Source organism: Passer domesticus, chromosome 2 (assembly GCF_036417665.1).
Source record: "Passer domesticus isolate bPasDom1 chromosome 2, bPasDom1.hap1, whole genome shotgun sequence".
NCBI lineage: Eukaryota > Metazoa > Chordata > Aves > Passeriformes > Passeridae > Passer > Passer domesticus.
Window position 1 is genome coordinate 77,238,202 of NC_087475.1, and position 21,540 is coordinate 77,259,741.

The 21,540-nt window shown below is 36.2% G+C and overlaps 1 protein-coding gene across 1 annotated transcript in view; it reads left to right on the forward strand.

Annotated features, from left to right (window-relative positions):
- TRPC6 (transient receptor potential cation channel subfamily C member 6) overlaps positions 1 to 20,489 on the forward strand; it is a 78,497-nt gene extending 58,008 nt beyond the window's left edge. The window contains exons 4-12 of the mRNA XM_064409448.1: positions 124 to 288; positions 2,097 to 2,310; positions 3,804 to 4,031; positions 5,743 to 6,007; positions 6,845 to 7,040; positions 8,357 to 8,560; positions 14,214 to 14,297; positions 16,686 to 16,761; positions 17,554 to 20,489. Of these exons, the coding sequence (XP_064265518.1) occupies positions 124 to 288; positions 2,097 to 2,310; positions 3,804 to 4,031; positions 5,743 to 6,007; positions 6,845 to 7,040; positions 8,357 to 8,560; positions 14,214 to 14,297; positions 16,686 to 16,761; positions 17,554 to 17,705 (1,584 nt within the window). The 3' untranslated portion in view covers positions 17,706 to 20,489. The remainder of the gene's footprint in view (positions 1 to 123; positions 289 to 2,096; positions 2,311 to 3,803; positions 4,032 to 5,742; positions 6,008 to 6,844; positions 7,041 to 8,356; positions 8,561 to 14,213; positions 14,298 to 16,685; positions 16,762 to 17,553) is intronic.
- The last annotated feature ends 1,051 nt before the right edge of the window (positions 20,490 to 21,540 follow it).

Consider the following 21,540-nt stretch of genomic DNA (forward strand, 5'->3'; position numbering starts at 1 on the left):
TTAAGCTGCATTTTCACAATTCCAGCATTCTTAATCCTCTCCCTATAGCTGTATTTTAAGATAAGTTATTCTGAAAGCAGCATCATTTTTGTGCTCTTTTTTTTTTTTTTTTTTAATTATTAGTTTGTAGCACATCCAAACTGCCAGCAGCAGCTCCTCTCTATTTGGTACGAGAATTTGTCGGGTTTGCGGCAGCAAACGATGGCAGTGAAGTTTCTGGTTGTCCTCGCGGTTGCGGTCGGACTGCCCTTCCTCTCCATGGCCTACTGGATTGCTCCTTGCAGTAAGGTCAGCCTGGGAAGCCTTGTCAGGCCTCCTAATAAATCCTTCAGCACGTAAATTCCTGCATGACAACGGCACACTTACATAATACTTCAGAAACATGTTTTAAAGCCAAGGTAGGATGGAATGGCTGCAAGGTTGCACATTCAGGCAATTGTAATTAAGACAGGTAAATATGTTGTGTTAATTGCAATATGAAGTAAACTAAGTTACAGTGGTCAACCAAGTGTTGCCTTGAGGAAATCCTGCTTTATAAACCAATAGTTTTTCATTTAGTTCTTGCCTTAGCAGGCAGATGCAGAGGATACTCATTTTCCATTGATTCAGAGCTAAACTAAGTTCAAGCTGTGAATTTATTCCAATCGCCTCAAAGGAAATTTTCATCATCAAAAATAACTCTATAAAAGTCAAGACAGTGCTAGCATTCATCATATTTCGTGATGTCTTCAAAGCAGTTACACAACTGCCCTGCATTCACTTGCAATGCTCTGGGATTAGGTGCTACCAGTATATCTGGTTCAGTTTATGTATAGTATAGAAAACCTTATAGTATAGAAAAGCAATAAAGATGGGTTGCAGTTTCTGGCCTCACTGAGCTTTGTGTTGAATCCCTGTTTCAGCTGGCCCTTTTGACTGGACACTTATGGAAAATTCCCCTTGAAAGTATGTTAGAGGGACAAATGCCCTCCTATAAGGATTGTTCAACATGTTGCAGTATGAGATCCACAGTTCTAGCAGGTTGAACTCTGCAGCCTTTTATGTTTTGCCATATTTTTTCATGTCTTTTAAGCTAGACAATAAAAACCATTTGCATTATTTTCAAATTTTGGTATTATGACTAGGGTTTTTTTAAATAATTTTCTCTTAAAACGCCTTGAGATACAACCCATTTCAGTAATTGAATATCTGCTGTAGCAGTGACTTACCTTCTTGTTATTTTCCTTCAATGATTTATTTGTCATATACAAATACAGTCAGTCTAAAATTTAAAAAAATTAAAAAACTTTTCTGCAGCTGCCAACTAAATGGACAAGCTAAGACTTTTAATACTAGTACAGGCACTCTCAAAAATAAAGAATTGCTAAAAGTTCAACCTCACATGAGTTTGTATGGAACTTTCAGGTTTTAAAGTGTTGCACTTTAAACCATTTTTTAAGTTCTTTGTAGTCATTACAAAGCTGAGAACTTTTCCTTTGTTCAAGTTAGGAGAAAATTAAGACTCTACAGAACTACAAATATAACCTTTTGAGGTGTCACGACTTTTTTATAAAAAAGAAAATAAGTTGGGAAAACTGCACAATAACTGTGCTAAATTGAGTGTCACATCAGTCAGGAAAGGGAATTATTTTCTTTATAATTCACTCATAGTGATAATGCTTTTAGTAAGTGTGTCAAAATCTTATTTTCTGTCTTGTCTCAGAATGAAGCTGGCTAGTATTAAAAAATTCAACAACTGCAATAGATTTTTCTCTTGATTATTTATAATAGACAAGAATGCCACAAAATAATTACAGTATTATTTAAAATCACTGAATTAGAATATGTTTTCTATATTTTTTCATTTCAGTTTCTCTCTTAATATATCGCTGACATCCTGACAGTGAAACTGATGGATTATTCCTCTGAAAATAGGAAATCAGTAGAAACTTCTAAAGATGACTGTGAACAGGGCATCATAATATATAAACATTTTCAGATATTTGTTTCTTTGTATTACTGAAATATATAATCATTTTTGTTGCTGCTCTTTTTATATACATTTTATTTGGAATCAGTCAGTGCAATATCATTGTGTTTGTTAATCTCTGTTGCAGCTGGGCAGGATAATGCGTGGACCATTCATGAAGTTTGTCGCCCATGCAGCCTCTTTCACCATTTTTCTTGGTCTGCTTGTCATGAATGCAGCTGACAGGTTTGATGGCACCAAACTCCGACCTAATGAGACAACAGACAATGTAAAACAGCTTTTTAGGATGAAAACATCCTGTTTCTCATGGATGGAGATGCTTATTATTTCTTGGGTAGTAGGTAAAAATTTTTGCTTAAATTGCTATAATTACAAGTGAAGCTGAACCCAACTGAATCCTTTCCTTTTAATATTTTGTGTAAAAATTGCAACAAAGGGAGTTTATTCAGCTGTCTGCATTCCCATGTGGGCCTTGTGTTTTTATTGGATTCATGTACAGCAGGATTCATGTGTCTAGTTGATCATAAAATGTAGACTAAGTATTTAGGTGAAACCTATATTATCTGAACATTAATTAATTCAGTTTTATGAATATCAAAGAAAAGTGTCTACCAGTTTTTTTGGGGTGGTTGAGTCCTGGTATAAACTTTCAGGGGGAAAGATTTTTACATGATGAAACAAGATTTTTTTGTGCCCAATTGTCTTTTAATCTCTTACTTTGCAAGCATGCCTGCAGAATTAATAGTGTTTAGCTGAATATATTAGTGACAAAAGAGAAGAATATAGATCCCTGAAGATTCGGTGGTAGATTTTTCCATCCCAGCACAGGAATGAAATGAGTGCCATGAGCAGTACTCTGAGCTGACCCATTAAACTTGGTGATGTAGAACTCTTCAGCATTAGAACTTGAGTACAGATCTGTCAGATTCTTACTTACAAGACTACTACCTTTTATTCCAGTAGGGTTTAGATGCCCAAATATTTTAAGGATGTGGTTGTTAGTTATGTCAAAAAGTAAAAAGTGAGAGCTAAAGTCTATAAACATCAATATTTTCATTTCATAATAAAGAAGTAAATAATAAATTCTCAATTTGAAGTTCTACTTTGCTAATATAATCTATTTTTGTATCAGTGTCATGCATAAGACAGTTTATGAAAAATTGATTCATGCATACAGATGTGACATTGAATTTAGCTACTGTAATTGACATTATTATTGTTCTTATCTGAAAATGATGAAAAGTGCTTTCAATTTGATAAGTGTATTGGTGACATTATTCCATTCAGTTATTAAACTCTTTAGAATTGTACTTCATAATTACAGAAGTTTTACCTTGAAAAGAAAAAAGGATTTTCACAATAAAAAAAGCTGTCATAGGCTGATAATGTACTTTCATTTTATTACTAAGGGACAGTAGTTAGGAATCAAACAGATACCTTTGTCCTATTGAAGAAGGATTAGGTCTGAGTCTTACTTTTGTGATCATTTGTCACATATATAAGAGAGACTCTAGCCAGGGTAATGGTAAATAAGAAATTTTGAGTTATGCTTTAGCTGTACCACTACTGTATGTTCATGCCAGTGTATTTCGGCTCTTCTCATCTTGTCCTCTGTCTGTTAGAGATGGTAATACTCACATCCCATTCCTCTCTTGGAAAGCTTTTGTAGTTTTACAGAAAAAAGCAGTCTGAAAGATTGTTATTATTACTCAGATGTGGAAGAAGTCTCAGAATGTATATGAATTTGCAGGTCCAAGGATTTTATTTTATATAAAATATAAAACAAGCATGAAGAATAGGGAACACACTGTTTTCTCTGTTCTGTCTTACACAGGAATGATATGGTCTGAATGTAAAGAAATTTGGTCTCAAGGTCCAAAGGAATACCTTTTTGAGTTATGGAATATGCTTGATTTTGGTATGTTAGCAATTTTTGCAGCATCATTTATAGCAAGGTTTATGGCATTTTGGCATGCATCCAGAGCCCAGAACATCGTTGATGCAAATATGAAAGATCTGACAAGTCCAACACTGGAGCCCAACATAAAATACTACACATTGGGTGAGTTGATTGCACACTTACTGGACCAAAAACAAAGTGATTTTCTTTTAATAAGTCTCCAATACCGTAATTTCACAATGTAGTACTGAAGAAATTCCCACTGCTTCTCTTTCTTATCTTTATAGCAAGTTGGACATGAGCCAGCAGTGCCCTGGCAGCCAGGAGTGCCAACCCTGTCCTGGGGGCATCAGGCACAGCATGGCCAGCTGGGCAAGGGAGGGGATTGTCCTGCTCTGCTCTGCTCTGGGGCAGCCTCACCTCCAGTGCTGGGGCAGCGCTGGGTGCCACAAGAATATAAGACATAAAACTATTAAATTGTGTCCAAAGGAGGGCAGTGATGATGGTGAAGGGCCTTGAGGGAAGTCATATGAGAAGCAGCTGAGGTCACTTGGTCTGTTCAGCATGGAGGAGACTGAGGGGAGACCTCACTGCAGTTACAGCTTCCTTGTGAGGGGAAGAGGAGGGCAGGCACTGATCTCTGCTCTGAGGTGAGCAGTGACAGACCTGAGGGAATGGCCTGAAGCTGAGTCAGGGGAGGTTTAGTTTGGATATCAGGAGAATGTTTTTCACCCAGAGGATGGTTGGGCACTGGCACAGGCTCCCCAGGGAAGTGGTCACAGCACCAGCCTGTCTGAGATCAAGAAGCATTTGGACAACAGTCTCAGGCACATGGTGTGACTCCTGGGGATGGGACTGTGCAGGACCAGGAGCTGGACTCAGTGATCCTCATGGGTCCCTTCTGACTTAGGGTCTTCTATGATTGGATCACAGTTCCCCTGGCTGTGTTTGTAAATATTTTTGTAGACTGTTCTAGACAGCACTGAAATGAACTAATATCAAAATAAATTCACTGTCACCCACGCCTTTTCTAGATCATTTTAATATATTCAAATATACAATACTGTCTTGCAAACCAGTCTGTGGTGCTGCAGCTTTGAATGGAATGTACTGTAATGCAGGGACAGAACTGAGCAATGAGATACAGGAAGTTCATAAACCTATTATAAGCCAATATATCTTTTATATATTATTTGCTCAGAGACTCTGTTATATTTCTTTAATATTTCTCAATCCATGCTCTTTACCAGTAAGAGATAAAAATGTTAAGTAACTTGCTTGGAATATTTGGGAAGCCCTAGAAGGTATTTTGCCCAAATGAGGAAAAAATGAAGCACTGTTTACTTGTATTCGCTCTCAACACCACCATCTCTCTTACCATTATTAGATATTTTTCTCTAGATACTAAATTACATCAGTTTCTGTCTTTACTCTGCGCTTCAGATACTATTTCTGAAAAGGTTACATTTTTGCATTCTCTAGACTGCAGAGAAGCAAAGCAATTAAAATGTATATATTCTGAAACACATTAAATTGTAGCTTTATAAATTTTAGTGGAAAGTTAAAAATTTCAGATAAGTCCTAAAAGCAACTAGTTGAGGCTTTTTTTTTTCATGTATGCATGTACAGTGAAGTCTGTTTGAAGAGCATCTGTGTATGGATGGTATTAGTAGTTAGTATTTAATGCCAGGTTTTTCCATAGGGTAGCAAACATAACTTGATGGTACCAGGTGGAACATGAGCCTGTGCAGCAAAGAAGGCCAGTGGTATCCTGGGCTACATTAGGCAGAGCACTGGCAGCAGGTGGTCCAAAAAGGCCTCCCATAGATAAGCACATGTTATACTGACAGGAATTCTCATCTTTTGTTTCCAGCCAGGATAAACTGGGATCCGTCTGATCCTCAGATCATTTCTGAAGGGCTGTATGCAATTGCAGTGGTGTTAAGTTTCTCACGGATAGCCTACATCTTACCAGCTAATGAAAGCTTTGGACCACTGCAGATATCACTTGGCAGAACTGTGAAAGACATCTTCAAGTTCATGGTGATATTTATCATGGTGTTTGTGGCTTTCATGATAGGCATGTTTAATCTCTATTCCTACTATCTGGGGGCAAAACAAAATGAAGCGTTCACAACGTAAGTACAACTGATTAAAGTGTAACCTTTATTTTCTTAACAGTAACTCTAAATGTTCTTTGCAATTTTACTGTATTTTTGGGTGTTGGGAACTGAGATCTCTATCAAAGCAAGAGAAAATAAGTCTTCAAACAGATGGAGATAAACAGGAAAAAGTACCTCAGAAGTTTGGACTTATGTTTATTTATAAACTGATCAAGGGGAAATACATGCATTTAAATTAACTAACCTGGAAAAAAAAAAATCACTATTTCCACACCATGACTTTACCCTGGAATTGTGAAATAGTGAAAACTCAGCTGGAAGACTATGGTCCATAAGACTAATGTTTTTGAAAATTGATGATTTGCCATCAGGTATCCTGTTTTCTTCATAGTTTAGGAATATTTGTCATATTAATGGTGAAATAATTTCCAGTAAGTGAACTAATGGTGCAGTTTAAATAAAGTATTTACAGGTTAATTACTTTTAAAATTTATTTTCATATTAACAGCAAGCTTGTAGCATATAGATTAAAGTAGTTAACAAGTGAATCATTGTAATATTCTTCTGAGGATGGATATATGATTCCTCAAACCATCTGATCTGAATCAGATGATTTTATTGTTAGTTTTGAGTGTTAGGAATCTTGTGTTATAAAACAGCCTGTACCCATGAAATTAGACAGTCTGCTTTTATGCACTGAGGTAGAGCTCAACATTATGATAATGGAAAAATTTGTACACTGTATAAAAATGATAACTGGCAATTTCTACAATTCTACAAATTTCTATATTCTACAAAGAATATACAGCTTTTCTTCAATAACATATGCATGTGTCCAATTTCTCCTTTTAGTGTTGAAGAAAGTTTCAAAACATTGTTCTGGGCTATATTTGGACTCTCCGAAGTTAAATCAGTTGTTATCAATTATAAACACAAATTTATTGAAAATATTGGTTATGTTCTTTATGGAGTCTATAATGTTACCATGGTCATCGTCTTACTGAACATGCTTATCGCAATGATCAACAGCTCATTCCAGGAAATTGAGGTAAAAAGTCCATTTATGCTAAAAATATCACCATATTTACTGTTACAACTAATTGTCTCAGGCTTCTGGAAAATTTTCTTATTGACATCTGATTTAAGACAAGTACCACATAAGCTTTTGGAATATTTTAGAAGAAAATATTAATTGCACTGTTCATATTTATTGTAAAATACCTGGCAATTACTTGGCTGAATGTCCTTGCAATAGTAAGAACCAGACTGGAATAAGAAACTACTGGTGAACAGTGTGATGTTCCTGAAGAGTATGGGCTACATGGTGTGACTTTGTGAATCTTTTATTTTCCTCATTTGTAATTACTTGAGAAGTGTCCTCCTAGCTGCAAGGATGTTCTCTTTCCTGTGCCTCAACCTTGCAGGCAGGTCTTCAGCATGCTGTGTTCTTTCATTGAAGCAAGTATTGCTCTAGACCTCTGCAGTGAACAAAGCTTTACTTGTCAAAGTAATCAGCAGGGCTACTGAAATCCACCATGATCTTTTGCAATCCATGGAAAACAGAGGGCTAAATCATTATCAGTGTTTAGGAAAAAAGTAAGCAGATCTGTAGGAGCTGGGCCATCCCAGGCTTTCCTAGGGGATGCTCTTGCCAAAGCAGCAAACTCAGTTTTGACTCCACTTTGGTCCCACATTCTGGGCTCTGACTGGGGCCCGTAGCATTGTCAAGCTAGAGCAAGAGCAGTACACTGTCTAGGGACATCCACATTCTTCTGGATCAGGAGGCCACAGTGCAAATCTATCAGGTTTGGAGCATTAAAAATACAGTGACTGGACAAAACAGCCTCTAAGAAGAGGTACAGCAGTATTGAGTCAGGACTTTGAGCTGATGTCAGTCCTTTCTGCAGAAAACCCTCTTAAACTTTATAGGAGGAAATAAATGGAGTGTTTTGGTGATCAAAATGATAAACATAAACCATGGTGATTATAGTATATCTGGTTTAGTCATATATTCCAGAAAATTAAAGAAATTAGGTAAGAATCACCTCGTCTTCATGTTTAAAGTAATAGTCTATAGACTAGTAATAGAGTCAGTCACTGTGATCCTGTATTGCAAACTATTAGCACTCATTCTGGAATAAACAATATTTAAATAAATTCCATTCTGTTCTTCTGCAATTGCATTATTTTAAATGGATTGATAAGAACAGTTCCATTCATTGAAATTTTGGTTTTCATAAATCTTGATCTGTTTGAGATTTACTTCAGCCAATTACACTTAAAATACATATAAAGTTTAGCTAGAGCATTTTCAGTAGTCAAAGTGGTATTAACAGTCTTAACTGCTGTGTTTCTGTTTTACAGGATGATGCTGATGTAGAATGGAAATTTGCAAGGGCTAAACTTTGGTTTTCTTACTTTGAAGAAGGGAGAACTCTTCCAGTACCCTTCAACTTAGTGCCAAGCCCAAAATCTTTGCTGTATCTCCTAATCAGAATAAAAAAATGTATTTCTAAACCATTTTTGTGCCAAAAGAAAAGCTTTCAGGAAGATGCAGAGATGAACAAGGTAATTTTTTCTTGTATATACTAACTGCTAATTTTAGAAGATAAAGTCAATTTTAACTTCATTTTTATTATTACCCTGCTTTATTCATGAATTTCCCAACATACTTAATTCATATTGAATCAGTCACTAATGTGGGAGAATAGAATAGAATAGAATAGAATAGAATAGAATAGAATAGAATAGAATAGAATAGTTACAATATGTATTAAAATTCAGGTCCAATGACATCTCCTGCTTTCCCCCTATCTGCAAGTCATTTAATCTCAGAATGCCATCTAGATGGTCAAAGATATCTTACTTTTCACATAAATACACACCTACTTTTTCCATTCATCCATTCTTGCATGTGCTCCAAGAAGTTTCATTTTTCATTGCATTATTTTGCCAGTTACCGAAGAGAGGTTGAGTGGCCCAGGGTTGCTCGGATCATAATTTTGACCTTTTTTGAAGATGGATCTGACGTTTGCCTTTCTCCCCCTTTTGGGGACCCCTCCTAATACCCATGGTCTTTCAGAGATGATAGCATATTTACAGGGGGTGGGTGCATCTGCTCTCTCAGATGTACCTGTGGATGTAGCATTCTGGACTTGCCTGGGTCAAGTTCTTCCTGTCTCCTGTCTCCTTCACTAAGCACAGAGGCCTGAGAGACTGTTGATGAAGCCTGAGGCAAAGAAGGCATCAAGTCCCTCATTCTTACCTTCATCCAGCTGTCACTTTCCCTACTGCCAATAGGCCTGCATTTTCCTTGTGCTGCCTTACATTGCTGTTGTAATAATAATTCTTACTGCCCTTGCAAATGCCAGCTTAAGCCAAGCTTTGGCTTTCCTAATGCCACCCTCACATGCCTGGGCAGTTTCCAAAGTTCCCCCTTGGTAGCCTGTCTCTGCTTCCACTGAAAATGCTCTTTGCTTTTATTGTAAAATATTTTGTTACCTGTTTTACTTACACAGCTTCAGCCAAAAGCACTTGAGCTGATTCATTTGACTTGCTTAGTTTGTAGTCAGTATATTTTTCGTGCACTGTCTCGCTATAGATCATTTCAATTGCTTTAGAAAAACATGGAATGTTAGGTGGTATTGGAAGTGTAAAGACTGGCACTATTCTAGCACTCTTGTAATGTCTTAGGGAAGAAAAGTTGTGCAAGGCAGCTGATCAGATGTAGTGAGTAGAAAGGTGAGCATATGCTAATATACAGAAAACAAAAAAAGAATTTGTCATGGTGGAAAAACAAAATTTTCTTCAATGGAAATTTACGTGTGGAAGGGTCTTTGTTAAAATGGGCTGTGGTCTGAGCAGAGGCCTGTTCAAGGTTAGGAGTTCTTGAGTCTGTAGGCAAGAGCTATTAGACTGGGGACCAGTAAAGAATTTATATGCATCTGTCAGTTCTCTGTCACCAGTGTGACCAGCACATTTTTCACACTTATCAGTTGAAGAGTAAAAGAGTCACAATCATAGAAAGAAAAAATTGACTTCTAGGCAAAAATCCTGTCCCTCTGGATAACTTTGTATAGTTTATGAAAACAAATATAGGTATTACAAACACTGTCATGAAAGTCAAAATTTTTAAGTTCAAGTGTTTAATCTCTATTACCAGTAATTTTTCTAGTGTTTCAGAGACTAGAAGACTTCATTTTATTTGGAAAATCTAATCCTAATGTATTTAGGACCTAACAGAAATGACACATGCATTTGCTCAGGTTTTTAATGAATCTGACATTTGCAAAACTTTTCTTCAAGCTGCCTGATGCAATCCGATTTTAAAACCTCTGTAAGTGATAAAGCGATCACTAAAATATTGCACATTTGAGTAGATGCATATAAAATTAAAATTGAATGGTGGTGGAAAACAACAAATGGTTCTTTTTCTAATTCACTTTGTGCATTTGAAAAGCACATAAGTGGGTTACAAGCTTGTCTAATGACTTTTTAGCATGAAATTTATGTTCCCATAAAACAGCTACTCTTATAAGTCCCATTTATACAGACTAAGGAAAGAAGATGTATTTTTATCACTCCATTCAAACCTAGCAATTCATGTTTTCTAGCATGTTTCTAGAAAGGTGCAAAATGTAATAATTACCAGTTCTATATAGAACAGTAGCAGGTTTGTCAGCTTTTACAGCAGTCCCTCTGAAAGAGAGCTGTACAGATGCAAACATTGTTTATCAGATTTTTTCCTAGCCCTGAATTAATTTTAAGTCATCAAATATTAATGCTTTATACTCAGTTCAAATTTTAGTATAACTAATCCTAAATGAATGTGCTTACTCTGCAGCCAAAGCAGCTATAAAACCGCAAATCAAATTAAAAAACCCCAACTTTTACATTGACAAACATAAAGCATCTGAGTTGTATTTATTAATTTCTCAGGTTTTGCAGCAGATACTGGCAGATGATTACAGTTTTGCTTACCTTTTGGGCTTCTACATGCTGAATTTATCTGAATATATGAGTTCTTTCCATCCTGTGCACTTCCAAGAAGTAGCTAAAGTGGTTTTGTGTTACCTTTTGATCCACTGTTGACAATTCATTATTGTTGAGGCTGTCGTGGCACTTCTCAAAGGCACTCTCAGGCTTTTGGGATTTTGACTTTTGATTCACTTAGTGCTGAGTGGGTTGATGCTGCTATGACTGTTGAGCAAGGAGCTACCCATGCAGGGAGCTTCTATAAATAAAAGCTGAGGAAAGATAAAGAAAGATTTGGCAAGACCAGACCCCAGACTTGATGGCCTTTTTTGTACTAGTATAACATAGGTAGCTTATCTGGGTACTGAGGAATTCCATTCCAATTCAGGAATGGATTGCCCTTATTCAGGTAGTTTTCCTCACAGAATAGGAAGCCTCTTGTCCTCAAACCATTCCAGTTGCCAAACAGTGCCTAGGAAAACAGAAAGTTGTTCTGGTGTGAGTCCTACCTGGGAGGACAATTAAAGTTTACTGGTGGAAGACATTGCATTGCAGTGCAGTAATGCTAACACACGCTGGAGTTTATTGATTCAGACCCAGCCTGTGGGTTATTCTGCTACAGAGCCTGCATCTTCTCTGTGCAAAAGCAGCAACAGCTTCAGAGTGAGTGGGAAGACAAGAATTAGAGTGGGAAGGAAGGAAATGCTGCTCCTAGATCCAGCTCTGCCCTGGTTATTGCTAGCAGAAAACGAAGTCAGATGCTGACAGTGCTAAGTAGCAAGTATTTACATAGATGTGTTCAAAGTGTAGTGCACCAGAAATTAATTTCCTGAAACATATCTAGATACAATACTAAAGACTGTAAATATGTTTTCTTTCAGGCTGTTGATTAAAATCCATAGATTTCTTGTTTCAGGCTAGTATTGGCATTTTAAACATCAATTGAGTGAGAAACTCAAGCCAATAAAAAGGAATAAAGAAATGAAGGAAAAAGAGAGTTTAAAAAAAAACTACTTTGACTACTGTTCGAAATTTTAAAATTGCCTTGGGATTGAGAAAATTTATTACTCAAGTGTCACAGAACTTGTTCATCTTCCTGAGCTAAAAATCAGTAGTGAAAGATTATATATTTAAATTTTGTTCATTAAACATGGCCCTTCAGAAAAGAAGTAAGGAAAAACTATTTATTGAAGTAGCTTTAAGCCCTCACTCAAACAAGAAAAATATGTTAACTTTAACTTTCCTAGTGTAAAACAGTATTTCATGAGTGGCATCTGGTTATAGGAGCACAAATTGAGTCACTTTCTGGGAGCACTGCTTTTTGATCCAAAAAAGTACAATTTTTTGGAATTGCAAATTGACAGCAGCTTCTGATTTAACACATTCGTATAAAGTGCTAAAAAAAAACCCCACCAAAAATAATTTCATTATTATTCAGATTGCATTGAATTTTAAATAATACAAGAGAATAATAAAATGAGAGGCAAGTTTAAAGATGAAGGTGTTATCAAAGAACAATCATCCATATATCCTGCATTTCATATTTCACCTCACTCTCTAGAAGAAGAGTTATTTTGGTTGGGATTTAATCATTGTTTTATTTACTTTACATCATTTCCCCTCTGGTTACTCATAGTCAATAAATGTTAACTTGAAAATATGGATTCTAGGTCAGTCACCAATGTGACAGGCTGAATGCACTCTAGCAATAGTTTTGGAGAAGGAAAAAAGCCATAGACATGAAGTTTAAAGAGAGTTTAAAGAGAGCGTAAAGAGAGTTAAAAAATGTTAAATGTGATAATGAAATCTTGGCAGTCTCTGCCACCAAGTGGTCATTCAGCATTTTACAGTGGATCTCGTGTCCTGTTAGTGGTACACATAAGAACATCTAAAGAAGTTACACACTTCTGATTTGCTTGCCAAGGTGGCTAATTAAAAGTAAATTGTTATCTTAAAAACAAGGAGGGTGCTGGAGGGTGAAGGTTAACATAAAGGTGTTACAGTGTGCCTGGTTTTACAAGTTTGCAGTGTCATAACTCATCTTGACACATCCTACCAATTTTGTATTTCAAGTGAAAATCAAACTAATTGAGCAATGGATTAACTTTTGAGGTGAAACAATGTAACATAAGTTTGAAACTGGTAACCAGCATGACACATTGCTTTTAAAATATGTAATAAAATACATTGTAAATACCCAAGGCAACTTTCCTCTTCTGTTGCAGAGGAAGCATGATCTTACTCTTATTCTACTGTATTATTTCCAAAAATGGTACATGAGAAATCCAGGAGCTGAAATAGCAGGAAGATTGTTTTCCTCTTTTAACCCAGTATTGTCGATGAGGCCCAAGAGAGTACAATTAGTTCTAAAATCCTGAAAAACGTAGTGATTACATAGTGATTGTGGAAACTCAGTAGCCATTATTTTTTATTATAAATCAGATACCTAGTTTAAGGTAAAACATTTTGATAAGATTATACTTTCTAATATATATTAAAAATATCTGAAGTAGCTTTATTCAAGCACAAAATATAGCAACTTTCCCTTTTTATACATGCCCGTCCACACATAGGTTAATATGTTAGAGAAATAGTAATTGTTTTATATGTTTTACACTGTTTCTTTTATCATTACTTTTGCTTAGCCAAATAAACATAGACTGAATAGATAATCTCTTTCTTTTTTTTTTAAGTATGGACAAATAGATTTGTGAATCTTTCTGAAGAACAAAAAATTCCCAAATTCAGTGTACACTTTGTATTGATTGCTAATGAATTTGTTTTACCAATAGATTTAATCCATTTTTTATGAAAATACAAGCCTGATCTAATAGAAGGTGTCCCTTCCAATGGCCAGGGCATTGCACTACCTGTTGTTAGACGTCCCTTCCAACACAAACCATTCTGTGATTCTATGGAATGCTGAACAAAATCTAATCATACTTAAATAATTCCCAGTGTACAGCTGTGTAAGCATCAAATCCTGCCCTATTTTTTCCCCAACAAATTATATCCCAGCATATCCCACAGATATTTAACATGCTTGATAGTGCCCTAGTCTTTTTATCAGTAGATGCTCGATATATTAGGACACAACACAGTTCAATGGACTGCAGCCCAGTCATTCAGCTTGAGTCCCAGTTCACCATTTTGTGATGCCTTAGGTTTTCTATCATGGGATATATACATCAAATATACATATTGATCTGTTATTTATTTTGTACTATAAATAATGTTTCTGTTTCAGCTTGGTCAAAGGAAGCAATCGAGTATAAGAAGCTCAGATGAAATCCACTTAAACAGTTTAAACAATCCTCCAAGACAATATCAGGTAAAAACCAGTTTATTTTTAAACAAAATCAAGAAGTAGTAGAACTGGCAGACTGATGGCATGAGGACAGTTTTGAATTTATGCTAAATAACATGAGTCAAGAATAAATCCACAGACCTTTTATATATCAGGAATAAATGAAATGGTATTAGGTATTTGCAGTGCTATTTGAGGGTGTTTTTCACTCCTCTTTTTTTTTTAAATGGCACCCTTATAGTGCAATGTATTTATGTGCCTTAGAAAAATGTTTTCAATTTTAGAGTTGAGTCCTCAACTGCACAATGAGAACTGAAAAATTCAAAAATAAACCCCAAATCTTTCCATTCCATTTGCTGAAGCAGATCAGCTTATTGTGACACATCTCTACATACAAATGCCTCAAGCACTGCAAGTATCTGTCAGCCTTTATCCTATCAATGCAGTCTGTTTTTCCTTTGCCTCCTAAATAACTGCAATGAGCTTTTGTGCAGTTAAGTGTAAAGAGACCCAGCACAGTCCACATAAATCTCAGCTATTCTGCTATTCCGGTCCAGAGACTGCTTCTTTCCTTCTTGTAATACTACAAAGTTGGTGGAAAGGAAAAAGCAAGAGCTGCCTGGGCAATATAAAAAGACAATCTGAATGAAAAAAAGGCACAGAAAATGAGTATACTTTATTGACCACAAGAGAGATTTTCCCTTGGGCAGGCTAGCTCCGCTCCACTTTTATTTTATGCAGTGTCTATAGGAGTCCGTTCCAAAAACTCCCTCACTTTTTCACAGCCAATTTCATTATGATGCAGGGATAGATACTAAGATTAAAAATCTACCCCATAAACATGTAGTGTGGCTTCGTATTCGAAACATTCTTGGATAATTATAATAAACAGTACAGCTGCTGACCTTGCAAGCGTGACTGTAATGATGGCCTGGGACCACTAATCTGGGATGACTCACCTCAAAACCAGCTCTGGTCAGCTCTGTTATTGTGGAGACAAAAGCAGACATGTACATCTATGAATGTTTTCTATCTTAAAATGGAAACTAAGAAGTATTGTGTTGTCATGGACTACACCCTATGAAAATATTAAACCCAAAGGCAGAAATACATATCCTAAAATGTACTTGTTCTTTTTTAAGTAATTTGAACTGTTGGGAGAATCAGGGCCAGAATTCATTTTTTCCTGGAAATGTAAAATTTACAATAAATTTGCTGGCCTAGATTCCCCTTATTATTAGCAGAGAGGTTGGTCATTCTCATGGTATGAGCTCTTTGATCAGTTTTAGTTGTCTCAGATGAGCTGTGCACTCAGGTTTGCTCATTTTATCCACAGAAGGAAATAAAAGTGACAGATATGTATATTTACATTATAAAGTATCTGTCTTTGGTTAGGTGAGTCCCAGCTGAGACACTTAAAAACTTAGAATTTTGGATCCCATTTTCTTTAGGCAAATCCTACACTGAGAAAACATAACTTAGCAAATATATCAAAATAGGTGCAAATAAAATGACAACAAAAGGGTTTAGCAGCTAGCAATGCTAAGTAGGGTCATATAATCTTTGGGTAGCAATAAAGACCAGGTGGCTTCATCTACTTGGAGATCAAAAGTGCAACTGTATTAATAGTGCTTACAGGCTCCAGGAGTAGGTTAAAGCTAATGAATTATAACATTTATAAGATTGTCTTTAGTTATGTATCTTTCAAGTATATATATATATATATATATATATATATACAGAATCATAAAGGCTAAATATCACCTGTAGATGAAAACAGAGATTTTTACATTCAATTTCTTTAACTTGTCAAGTTCTGCACTGAGGTATCTGAATGCAACAGAATGTAACAAAGGTGTCATAATTTAACCCATCTGTCAATTAAGTACCACGCAGTTGCTTACTCACTGCCCCCAGAGGAGGAGAATCATAAAAGGTTAAACTTGTGAGTTGAGATAATAATACTTCACTAATTTAAATAAAAAAAAAAAATAGTAGTAGTGGTAGTAGCAGTAGTAATGAAAAGGAGAGATAGAGGAACAGTGATCACCCCTCAAGGCCAAGCCCCCCCAGTTTCTGTACTGAGCATGGTGCTCTATGGTATGAAATATTTCTCAGCCAGCTTGGTTCAGCTGTCCCAACTATCCTCCTTCCCACCTGCCTGCTAAGCAACACAGCATGAGGCATTGAAAAGTCCTTGTCTTTGGGTAATCACTGCTCAGCAGCAACTAACACACCAGTGTGTTATCAACACTATTCTCATACTAAACCCAAAACTCACACTGTACCAGTTACTAAGAGGAAAATGAACTCTGGCCAGCTGAAATCAGGACAAGAGCTCTTACTCTGAAATGTCATAACAATATTACTCCAACTAAGAAAATTCTTTTTTCCTTTCTTTCTTCTCTGCAGAAAATAATGAAGCGTCTTATTAAAAGATACGTGTTGAAAGCTCAGATAGATAAGGAAAGTGATGAAGTCAATGAAGGTGAGTATGTTGATGAATTGTATGTTTCATCAGAGAATCAAAACAGACTAAAGTGGTTACATATTTCCAAAATACTTAATTCACTTCATTTGTTTACAAATGCAAGAGGTAAAATTAACATGCTTTTGATGAGGAGATGGGATTTATGTCTCTTCTCTCCTGTCAGAAACTATCACTGATCTAACAACCGTTAAAATGTGTTGCTACATCTAGTAATAATAGAATCATAGAATAGTTTGGATTGGAAGGGCCCTTAAAGATCATCTAGTTCCTTAAAGATCTCGTGAGCTGGGCAGTGCTGGATTAATGCTTGGATTCAGTGATTTTAGAGGTCTTTTCCAACCTAAATGATTCTGTGACTATGATTTGATTCTATGATCTCTCTTGCAGCAGAACAGCATCTTCCATTAATAAATCATGTGAGTTTTGTGAACTCATGGTCTCTCACACTTTTGCCTTCAGATTTGTTTGATTCCTGAACTGCATCTTCATATTCCTATCCCCAGGACACCATTCTATTGAGGTTAGCTCAGCTGGTCAGAGCATGGTGCTAATAACATCAAGATTTTGGGTTTAATCCTCATGTGGACCATTCATTTAAAGCCGGTTTCAATGGTCATTGTAGGTCCCTTCCAACCCAGACTATCCTATGATTCACCAGTGGGCAGCAGAATATCTACTTCCTCTGTTTCAACAAAGAAATGCAGAAAAAACCATAATTGTGAGATATTTGGGTATGCTGGTTTTTTCCTTTTGCTTCTTAATATTGTGATCTCTTAAAATCTGTTACAGGCGAATTGAAGGAAATTAAACAGGACATTTCAAGTCTCCGGTATGAACTCCTTGAGGAAAAATCTCAGAATTCGGAAGATTTGGCAGAACTTATAAGGAAACTTGGGGAAAAGCTGTCACTTGACTCTAAGGAAGAAGAAAGCAAGAGATAACCAAAACAAGATATGCAACAGGATGTTAACATCACTTAAAGCCATATTTCTGTTTTCCTAAGTCTAACTCACATTTCTAAAAAAGATTCAGAAATTAAATCATTCCAATTCTTTATTGAAAAAACACAGTGGCAAATCCTCTAGGTTTACATTAGGAAGACCATACCACTTCAGTAAAGATATTTGTTTTTACCTGCTGAAGAATAGTTGATATGAGATAATTTAAGTTCTCAATTTACTGTCTAGAATTCCAGTGGAATCTTGATGAGCTCAGTCACAAAAGATTAAAAGCATAGCATTTGTTAACTGTTTATTTTTTGCAAACTTCCTTTTGTAACCATTCTTACATATATTTTAGTGAAGCAAAAGAGAAAAATCCAGGCTTTTATACATATACATATATCAAAAGCTATTTAATTTTTCCAGCATTCCCAACTAGCAAAAAAAGAAAAAAAAGCTACTCCCTTTCTTAAGAATGTGTAGGATATTAAAATAAACTTATGAACGTTTCCATGTAGAGTTAGATATCAGGACACTGAGAGCACTGTGTTGTACTTTGCCCTACTGATCCCTGTCAGCACTGGACTATCCTGCAAGGATACCCTGGGTTCTAATGGGAGTTAGTGAATTAGGGAAGAAATATTTTTCACCAAGTTTATTGAAAAGCTGTTTCTGAGCCTGGGAGGCTGGAAGAAAACCTTCTTTAATCCAAAATAATTAACCCTTGATATTCCAGTCTGTTTCAGAATTCCCAAGATCTTCAGCTTTTATGTCTTGAACTGACCTCCCAAACTGCAGGTTAGGGGTTTGAATGCAACATTTTTATTTGAGGTGGAAGATACTAAAGTGTTAGGTGCAAACCTCTCTTTGAATTCTGGGAATGTCATGCATGGGGACCATGTTTCTCTATGTTAAACCTGTTTAAATTATTAAATTTTCTTCAGACGTATGGGTAGTAAACAAAACAATCTTGTTGCAAAAAAATAATGAAATCTCATCTTCTATGGATTTGCATCCCTTGTCCTTTTTTCCACTGGTGACAGCTCAGCTCTTGTGCTGTATTCTTTAGGACTCTTTTCATGACCACGTGGTAAAGAAAGCTCCAACACTTTCCCCCTGCCCACTGCAATAGCTAAAAGTTTCTTTCTGTTAAACTGCAGATGAGCTAGCCCATGCTCTGTCTGGCTGTTTGTTGTGTAACAGTGTCCATGAAGGACAGTGAGCTGGTTTCTGTCTTTCCAGATAGAAACAGCATAAATTCCATGTAATTTTTCCGTTGGTTAATACAGTAATTTGTGTTTCTCTCTTTGGACAGTCACTAATTCTGGAAGTGTTATAAACATACATTACATTGGGCATCTCTGCTTCTCTTTAAGCTTTTTTTTTTTTTTGAGATTAGTGAAAGGGCTGTGAAAAATTATAACATGCCATCCAGGTGCATAACACACCTGTAAAAAACTTGTATGAAACAAGACTTAAAAAGGCGTGTCAGTAATTGCTTTAAAATTAGCTTTGTGAAACTTATTTACTGTGGAATGTATTAGAATGTTTCTGCCTTTCCCTTTTAGGCTGGAGATTATTTTTATTTGGTCTAGATTCGTTTCCAGCTAGATTTATTGATAATTCTTTTTTAAAAATTGTTGATGGAATCACTGTGTATTTTCAGGGAAAAAAGACATATTAGAATGGATTTTTAAATCACTTGGAGACAGGTAGGGGACTGAGGACAGCCTGCCCTGTGAGTGATTGTCATGCTTTGGAGGAAGAGCTTGGCAGGAAAGTTTAGCCACAAATTGAGTATGGGGAGCAATGTGTGTCCTGTGGGCCTCAGGTGCAATGAACTCAGGGTTTAGAAACTTGTGAGGCTTCTTCCTCTGAGGGAGAAGGAGGAAAGTGAGGATTCAAAGGTAGTAGAGCACAGCCAACTGGTGTGACCTTAGGCTGGAAGGCAGTGTGATGGTAACTCCACTGCATTTTGGCTCCTGGATGGTTCCTGGCCATCTCCCTTGGCCAGGACTGGCCTCTGAATTGAAGTTCCACCTGTATTTTGGAGTATTTTGGGCCTGGTTTGCTGAAACCGTGGACAGTTCATTCAGCCATGCTGCTCAAAGCACATCTTCCATCTGAGAGAAGCTCTTCAGAAAATTAATTGGTCAGGATCAGAGGTAACAGGATCAAGGACAGTCAATGTTCACTTTCAGTAATCAGAAGTCTTAATTTTTGGTCACTGTAATACACAATTTGGATCTGCTGTAGTGCTCGTTGATGGTAAACCCTCACTCTCCATAAACCCAGAGAGAGGAAATACAGATACACAGTTTGAGGTCCAGGCACTTTTCAAGTGAAGATTTTTATTACAGAGGTAAAATGTACACTGTGAATTTGTTTAAACCCAAAATTTGATGTACCTTAAAACTATAAGATCGTAATGTATATATTGTATTTCATGAAGAAAATACATACAGATTTTTTTAATCATTGAAGATATTTTATATGTAGTTATTACTCATGGAACAATTTGTTAAATATATTTGAAGAGGTCTATTGCCAAATGTAGTGTGACAAGCAATGTAGTATTTAAAATGAGCACAATACCAAATATATTATCCTGATTAAAAAAAAATTAAATGTACCAGACTAAAAATGCCTTTGTGATCCATTGAATGAACATTATGGTATTTCACTGGGAACCTTTGGCTGCTCCCACTTGGAAGACTGATGTGGTAAAAAACTTTCATTCACTAACAACACCAATATTAAAAACAAAACAAAACAAAACAAAAACATTTCAAAGTCTTTTCACACTTAATTAGACTCAAGGCCAAGTATTCTCCTGTGACTGATGCTAGATGTTTCAGAGCATCTGCAGCAACATGATTTTCACCTTACATAATTCTCCTTTTGGTTTCTAATCGAACAATAATTTGATCAGAAAGCATTTCTAGATTTTTTTGTGGATTATTAGGATAACAAGATAGACTTGCTACCTACTTAATTGTGTCTTTAAATCTTTTTAATTACTTGAGCTCAGCAATTCCATTTCTGTAGCAGCAGCTTCCACATCTAAACCAGACCTGCTATGAAATATTTCATTTATATACAATTTTTTCCCCTGAGTATTTCTTAAACTTGAGTTATGAAATATGGTGAGTAGATTTCATCAGACCTTAGAGAATCCCCTTTCTGTTTCACCCAAAATGTATTTCACTAAAAGGTATGGAAAGACTTGAGAACTTCTGAAGACAAGACAATGAAGTAAGAAAATCCCCAAATCAATGTTTGTTCAAGGTTTTCCACACTCTTCTGGATGAAACTGAATCACATCTGAATATTGAGAAAAAGGTTTTATATTATGGAGGATTGGAAATTTTGTTAGAGACCAATCATGCAATGCAAGCCTAAGATACCCAAGATTTACAGTGACAGATGCTGAGAAAAAGCTACAGGATTTCAAATGAAGACTCTGACATTCCAGGTAAAAATCTGCTGCATTCCATCATATTTTAGAGCACTGACAGGTCAAGCCAGTGGATGCTACTGGTTTTAGAAGTGGCATCTACAGATTCATCTGATTTTAGATGACAGCCATGAAGACTTATGCAACTGAGCTTGTCTAGTCTTCCATTGTGTTCAGTGGATAAAAATGGTCAAAGGCATGATTTTGTGTCATCTTGTGGTAGACAAGCATCCCAGATGAGTCATACAGTAGAAGTGACCATTTATCTCCTGTCACTCTGAAGAAGCCACTGTAGCTGTAAGCAACATTACCATTGAAGGGTGAGAAGTCCCAGCTTGTCAGAAATCAGCACTCAGCTCATGAACACTGCAAGGCCAT